This window comes from Antrostomus carolinensis, unplaced genomic scaffold (genome assembly GCF_000700745.2).
Source record: "Antrostomus carolinensis isolate BGI_N321 unplaced genomic scaffold, ASM70074v2 scaffold24247, whole genome shotgun sequence".
Lineage (NCBI taxonomy): Eukaryota > Metazoa > Chordata > Aves > Caprimulgiformes > Caprimulgidae > Antrostomus > Antrostomus carolinensis.
In genome coordinates, this window is record NW_010326953.1 from 14242 (window position 1) to 21444 (window position 7203).

At 36.3% G+C, this 7203-nt stretch overlaps 1 protein-coding gene across 1 annotated transcript; it reads right to left on the reverse strand.

The window, feature by feature from the left end:
- Positions 1–201: 201 nt before the first annotated feature.
- Positions 202–6831, reverse strand: AGR3 (anterior gradient 3, protein disulphide isomerase family member). The gene is made up of 7 exons (XM_010171772.1): positions 6726–6831; positions 4503–4566; positions 3150–3202; positions 2414–2490; positions 2100–2163; positions 989–1072; positions 202–251 (listed from the first exon to the last, which is right to left on the reverse strand). The coding sequence occupies exons 1-7, from the start codon at positions 6829–6831 to the stop codon at positions 202–204; spliced, it is 498 nt and encodes a 165-aa protein (XP_010170074.1).
- Positions 6832–7203: the final 372 nt, after the last annotated feature.

Below are 7203 nucleotides of genomic sequence, written 5' to 3' on the forward strand. Positions count from 1 at the left end.
CTCCTCGTTTTCCAAATAGATAGGATGCTTGTTGTTCAAATTGTTCATATAAATTTCTTATGAAATCTGGTATACAAAAGCTGCTTGGTAAGAGTTCAAATTGCTAGTAGAGACAGAGTGGTTAACTAAAATATTTTGGAATGTTAGGTTTCCTAGTGCAGCTTCACCTTGTAGAGGCTGTGGTCATTTCACTGTTGCTGGTTACAGTTCTGTCTGAATGAGGCGTAGTGCTTTCTTCATGTTCTCTATTACTGAAAGAAAAATAAATAACTGTAAAAAAGTACTTAAAGTATATTTGTACAATTCAAAAAACAACTTAGTTTGATTAATAATTGTTCACATTGAAATTAATTTATGGTCACACATATTTTAGAGCTTTCTGTTGTGAAAATTCTCTCGGAAGAAAGTAAAAAGTTCTGTGAATCAAAATGTTTAACTTAAAGGGATTTGACAAGGCTCCTTTTGACTCCCTCACTTCTCAACACCAAGGCTGGTAATCAGATGTGAAGTGCATATTTGTGGTGAGATACTGCAGTGCTATCAGATAGATGGCACAGAGAAAGGACTAGCTCAACCTGAAAAATCACATTCCTTTCTGAAATACGGGTGTTAGGTGATACCCAGGTAACCACCATTTTCTGATTCCCTCCCACCACTGGCTGTTTACATTGTGCAGTTGGATACCTTTGAGGATAGTAACTTTCACCATTCTCCAACAAGCTCGGATTTTGATCCTGAAAGCTCTCATCTGTGATCTTTCAACTTGTCTTACCTGAGTAGACCCAATAATTTCAATGGGACAATAGGTGTGCTTAAGTATTTTGCTAGAACATGTTAGACTATTATAATTTATTGCAAAATCTCACACACTGTCCTTGTTCATTACTATGAGATTTTAATAAGTGCTCAAGCACAAACAATTGGGATGGGGTGTACCTGGCTGCTTGTAATGTGAAATGCAGAGTGACGCAGTGAAGGGGGCACTTACAGAATGGTATGTCTTGTGGTTCATAAGTGTAAAGCCGATTGGAGTATCTTCCTGTGATATCAGCTCTTACTGTGAGAGATGGATCTGAAAAAGTGATCATAATAAACACTACCTTCCATTCCTACAACAGCTGAGAGTGATGTGAATGGTGCTACTTTGACAGCTCTGTTTCTGAGGTATTCCAATTTCATCTATGAGACCATTACACTCTGTGCCAACCAATTTGGAGAAGCCACGAACGAAAGCTAATGCTCATTTTTATGTTATGCAGCTATTTTTAAGTGATAGATTACACAAGCATTTCATTCATATTTAAAGAAAAATATCATGTTTTACAAGTTCTGGGGCTACATCAGAGGCAGGCCAGTTTGACTGGATGCACATACAGTGAGGGTCATGCATACATAATACAATATTAACATGACCTACCTAGGGCCTTCAGAATGAAAATCCGGTGATTCTTAATGTTTCTAGCATAGCAACAAGTTGTTATGGACATCTCTTCTCCCAGTTCCCCTTAGCTTTTTGTTAACTGACTCCTGTTACTATATTGCTTTCCGTCTGAGTGTGAGCTTCATCTCACCTAACTTTGTATGCCACCAGAGACCTAGTCACTCTAGGCTCCCTGTACAGTCAGTGAAAAGAAACAGACACTCTGGGGCATGATTAATTTGCTCTATTCCAGAAGTCAGCTTTACAATGGGATAAATCATTCCTTAGATGCCACCGAGTAGGGACTTGCTCTGTGGTAATGTCCACGCTGTAGACATCCACATTCAGTCAGATATTTGACTTTTCAGTAAACTTTGTCTTATAACAGCACTAGCAAGAAGCATGGAGAACAAAAGCCCAGATGCTAATGGACATTTAGGCATCTTGCTTCCAAGCACACATTAGGTACCCCCAGAACATATCTGTAACCTGAGGAAAGCCTACAATAGAGGGAGAACCACTGAACTCAGATCTGCCAAGCTCCAGACTAATGCTGTGGTAATGGTAAATTTTGAGCTATTTTCTCTTTGCAAAATGAATCATTTTGATGTCCCCAAAGGAGAGCACTGATATAGATTCAGATATCACATCTTTGAAGATACAGAAATATCATACATACCTACAAACATGATTCGAGGCACATATTGTCCATCAGGTGACAGGTTTTTATCTGTGGTTTCATGCTGGCAGATAAATTAAATTAATTATTAAAATATTTCTGTAAAATTTTGGTGAAGTAGTACCACCTGTGAATAGTTTTGTACCAGAGGATAAAAACAAATAAGGTGCTACTTGTGTGTGTATACACATGCACAGATGCCTGTGCTTACATGTTACTGAAATGCTAGAGATATTTAGCTAAAATGACATGACAAAGAAAGAAAAAATACACCAAAAAAGATACAAGTCAAACCTCCCCAGACCCCTTCATACCATGAGATTCAGCATAATGAAGTTATTTTGGGCCATTTCCTGTATCTCTTCATTTTCTGCAAAAGCTTTCTTCAGTGCTAGAAAAGATACGGTCATTTTGAAGTCCATCTCAAATACCGCCTTTCCTTCTGCATTTAGGCACCACTTTGGCTGGACACTGGCCATTCTTGAGGAGACACTTAAGAGCTCTATCACTGTTTTTAGTTTTTTTGTTTGGTTGGTTGGTTGTTTTTTTGTTTTGTTTTGTTTTTTACCCATGTCAGTGTAACCTCCCAGCTATATAAATGGAAGTTCTCTCCTGTTATTTATGAAGCCTGTCTCAATGGATACCATGTCTCAGCTTAACAAAAGTGTATTATTCTCAGAAAATTCTTATTGGATCGATTTCGACAGCCCTGTCCTTGTCTCCTTCTCTAGTTACAGGTTCAGGCGAGCCAAACAATATTAAATCTGTTCAATGAGTCAGTAGCAAATCTGTGTCTCTTAATTGAAACTGACCAGTGCTGTATTAAGGATAGCAGGAGAGCAGCACTGAGTATTTTTCATGTTCTTTGTTGAGTAGTTTCATAGTGGAGTTTTTTGTAAATAACAGTAATAAATCCTTAGCTTTCCAAATACAATTTCGTTTACCTATTTATTTAAACAACTTCCAGTAAGTGCAAGGTAAAAATATAGATGGATGCAGTTTCTTATAAAAATATTCATATAATTTTAACACTTAAAAAGTCAAAATTACCTTGGCAGTATTGACAGTCTTCCAAATGATGAATTACCATCAATGGCTTGTTACTTTATTAATAACAATAAAACATGTAGTTAGATAATTTGACAAATATGAAAATAGATGATTTTACTAGCAGACTGGAAAAGGCATATTATATTTAATCTTATGTTATTCCACAGTAAAACTACACAGATATTCTGTAAGGAATTACAGACATTTTTGAGTAAGGGAAAAGAACATAACTCCTTCATAAAAGAAAGAAATAGAGAAATAGTATTTCTATAGCCAAATTGGTTTTCTAAAGTAAGAAACTAGAAGAAAGAAACAACAAAACCATCATAATTTCATTCCCAGTTAGTATATAACCAAACTGAAGAGGCATTTAATATTGTTTAAGTGTGATGTTCTCCATGATTAAGAAAATAAAAATGATCCGTATGAACTGGGAAAAAAAAATTATAAAATTGAGTTTATCATAAAATACTTGCCGTGAAAAGTTTCATTTTTTTAAGCTTTCTTGAACAGATATACATTTAATTATTATTTTCTGTAAGTACTTTGGTAAAGTATCAAAATTTTATAATTTTGAATGTTAAACCATAAAACAATTCTGTGTGTCTTTCCTGTATTTTTTTAAACTACTGTTGTTCAGTAAATCAGTTACTAATGCTTGATCTGCTATCACTGTCAAGAGTTGTTCAGTTCCTAGCTGTTTTCACATAGGGTACATGATATTTGTTGCCTTTTATTTTAAAAATAATTTGCCTTCAATTTAACAGTAGCTTATGCTGCACTATTATGATCTTAAATGAACTATAACAGAGATTTAAATTAGTATTTTTATGAGTTCTCAAATATATTTTCAGCTAAATCCCAGATAAGATTCAGAGTGTATCTTTCATTTCTACTAGGACAGTGAGAAACAGTGAGTACGTCATGCACATATGGCAACTAATAAAGTGTTTGGGGAAAACATCAGAGGGGGTAGATCACCATACAAGAGCAACTGTAACTGATTTGCAGCAGTTGATTAAGGAAGTAATCCGAGGAATAAGGACATATATGTATATATAAAAAAATATGTGTTTTAAAATTTATAGTATATATTTGTCATTGCTTATTCAAGTGACAACACTGTTGTTGGGACAAAGAAACAACAGTGTTAAACTCAGAGTTTCCTATTGGCCTGTGATGTTGCTTCAGAGTCATAAAACCGCTGCAACAACTTTTATTTATAGATACTAAATTTGTTTTATTTAACTGGGTCGTCTGCAGATCGGCTGTCATGGTGTTTCTTTGTTCTGTTCCATATGGTATATTCAGACATGATTGTCTGATTAACAACTTTGTCTTTTAATGTCTTACCTTTTTTTTGCTTGATAAAGCCCTTCTTCATAAGTTTGTACCCAGGTAATTTCATCTCCCCACCCTAGAAATATAACAAAAGTTTTAGCTGGTGGCCAGGTAAGTAACTCATAACAAATTTCATTTTTTTTAAATATTTATCAATAGTTGTACACAAATAGGATTTGGTATTTTTCAGTCAAAGTTTCACAAACGTTGCGGATATACTAATTCTACATCTCCTGTTATGTGCACTGGAAGATTAAAAAAACCCAACCCAACAACCAAACCCTAAAAAACCTCATCTGGTTGAGTACCCACTAAGTCCTTTAGCACACCTATTAGAACTTTCTGAATACTCAGAAGTCCCTAAATCAGGACCCAAATCCTTTATGTCTCTTTATTGTTTGCTTCATACTTCATGTAGACCCTGGGGCTTAAAGAGAAAGTTGGCTTATAAAGTTAGAGACAAATAAAATATGTCAGCTCAAATAAGATAGACTTCAACATAAACAGTGTTAGAATAGTCTTGGGTTTTAAACATAACTCTCAAGCCATTAATTTCAACCCCTGGCATTGCACTACCTATAATTTAATAAAAGAGTGGCTGTTCAACAAAAATCTCCACCTAACCAAAATCCTAATGAATCATCAGCTTCATAGTTCACCCATAGCTGGTGATACACTGATCTCAAAAAGTGAATTGTGCAGCTGGATTCTTGCCTTCAGATTCCAAAGATGCCAGCCCCTGTGTAGTAGATCTCTGCCTCCCAGGCAGTGTTGCTCCATTTATGATGGCCCTCATGGGAATTGTAGAACAGCTTCTGGATCTGAACCAGGTTAAAGTGCTGTTTCTTCTGTGCTCACCAGACAGCTTGGACTAGCCCTGGTCCCGCAGAGATTTGCTGTTAGCTTTCTCATGGGACAATTGCTTGTGATGCTACTAGGTCATCTCTTATTTCAGGAGAGTGATTTTGATTGCAGATCTGTCTGGTTGATGGTGGGATTCTGGCTTGTTGACTAGTGTGTTCCCAGCCCTGGCTGAAGTCACCTACTGATGTAGATAACTGCACAGAGGAGTCAACTAGGGTAATTTTGCAGCAGGTTTAAGTGTTCCCCCTTGATCTATGAAAATTAGAGGTAAAGCACTCAAGGCATCCCAAAAGGCCTGAAATGAGAACTAGAAAACTAATGCTTTCTGTGACTATTTTTTCAAAATTGCCAGAATTGAAGGGGTTTTGTTATCTTTTTATACATTTTGGCTTTGTGGGAAAAAATAAATCCTGATCTAGGCAAGATAGGTTATAATCAGTCTAGTGTTTATTGCCTTTCTCCAGGGATACCATATACAAGAAGTGATCGACAGTTTCTTTTTGGTTAGTCCAGGTGTTGCATGATTTTTTCAAGTTCTCCCTGAGATATTGGGCTCAGATGGGACCTCTGTGACACCTGGGGGCTTTGCAAGTGCATTGTATGGGAAGACTTTAGAGGTCAGCTGAGGGGTCTGCAGGCTTTGCAAGGCTTACAGAAGAGGTCAGGGAGGGAGCTGGAGATTTTTTTGGGGTGAACATGCCCAAAGCAGAGGGAAGATGGAGAAAGAGAAAAGACATTGGTAAACTGTTTCTCTGCTGTTATTTCTAAAGATTGATCAGACATAAATAACTTAAAATAGGGTTTTTAGTTAACATCCATTGTTACGTTTCAACATCCATTGAAAGTTACACACCACAAGGAAGTGAATTATTCACTGCAAAGCATGACTGAATGAAAAGCAACAGAAAAAAAATGTCAAACAAAAAAAACCACCAATAGGTCAAATTGTTGTTCTGTGTATAAAAATGGGTCTGTAGAAAAATTGTTCCATAACAACCAAAGTTATGAAATTGTTTCAGTACCAAAACAAAATATCTTTTAACTGGTATATAAAAAAATACTTTTCCACTGATAGTCCTACAAGTGCATCCTGCTTTGAGAGACTCAGTTTAGGTTATTGGCTTCTACTAGGTCACTATAAGTTATATAAGTTATGCAGATTATATGAGGCCCTCAGCCATATCCTTAAGAACAAACTGATGGAGTGAACCAGCAGAATAAAAAGATGCACTGCTTAAGAGTGTCACTTAACAGTAGAGAAACACACCTCAGTAAGTATATATGTGCTTTCAAGTGTATTCTAAATAGAAAATATTTGTTGACTTATATGGGACGATGAGGAGGTAACTATATAAAGTAAATATACAGTACCTCTTGACAGTGTCTGAGGTGCTCTTTTTTCCTTCTTGATTGCCATGGCAAGGTTGGAAGAGACTGCAATTAGCAGGAGGGACAAGGCCAATGTTGAATGGAGCATTTTTCCTTTGAGAAGATACTTTCAATGCAGCAAGGAAAACAGGAAACAAAACTGGAAACTGGAAAACAAAGTGACAGCTTTAGTTACCTGGCTTTGTCACCTCATGCAATGGAAATCAATGTGTTACTAGTGTGTTACTAATGGTCTATACTACAGAAGTAGTTTTGATCTTTTTTATAAATGACTTTGTGAGAAAAGTGCAAGATGGAAGTGCTTAATTTTATCGTGCAGCATTGCCTTCAACTGTGAAGCTTAGGCTGCAGGGAACAGTTCTCACGACAGTGTGATCAGGGGAACAAAGTTAATTTCAGTTCATTTCTGGTCACTCAGCAATTGTGTCTTCTGCACTAGCTCAAAATTGTAATACTGGAT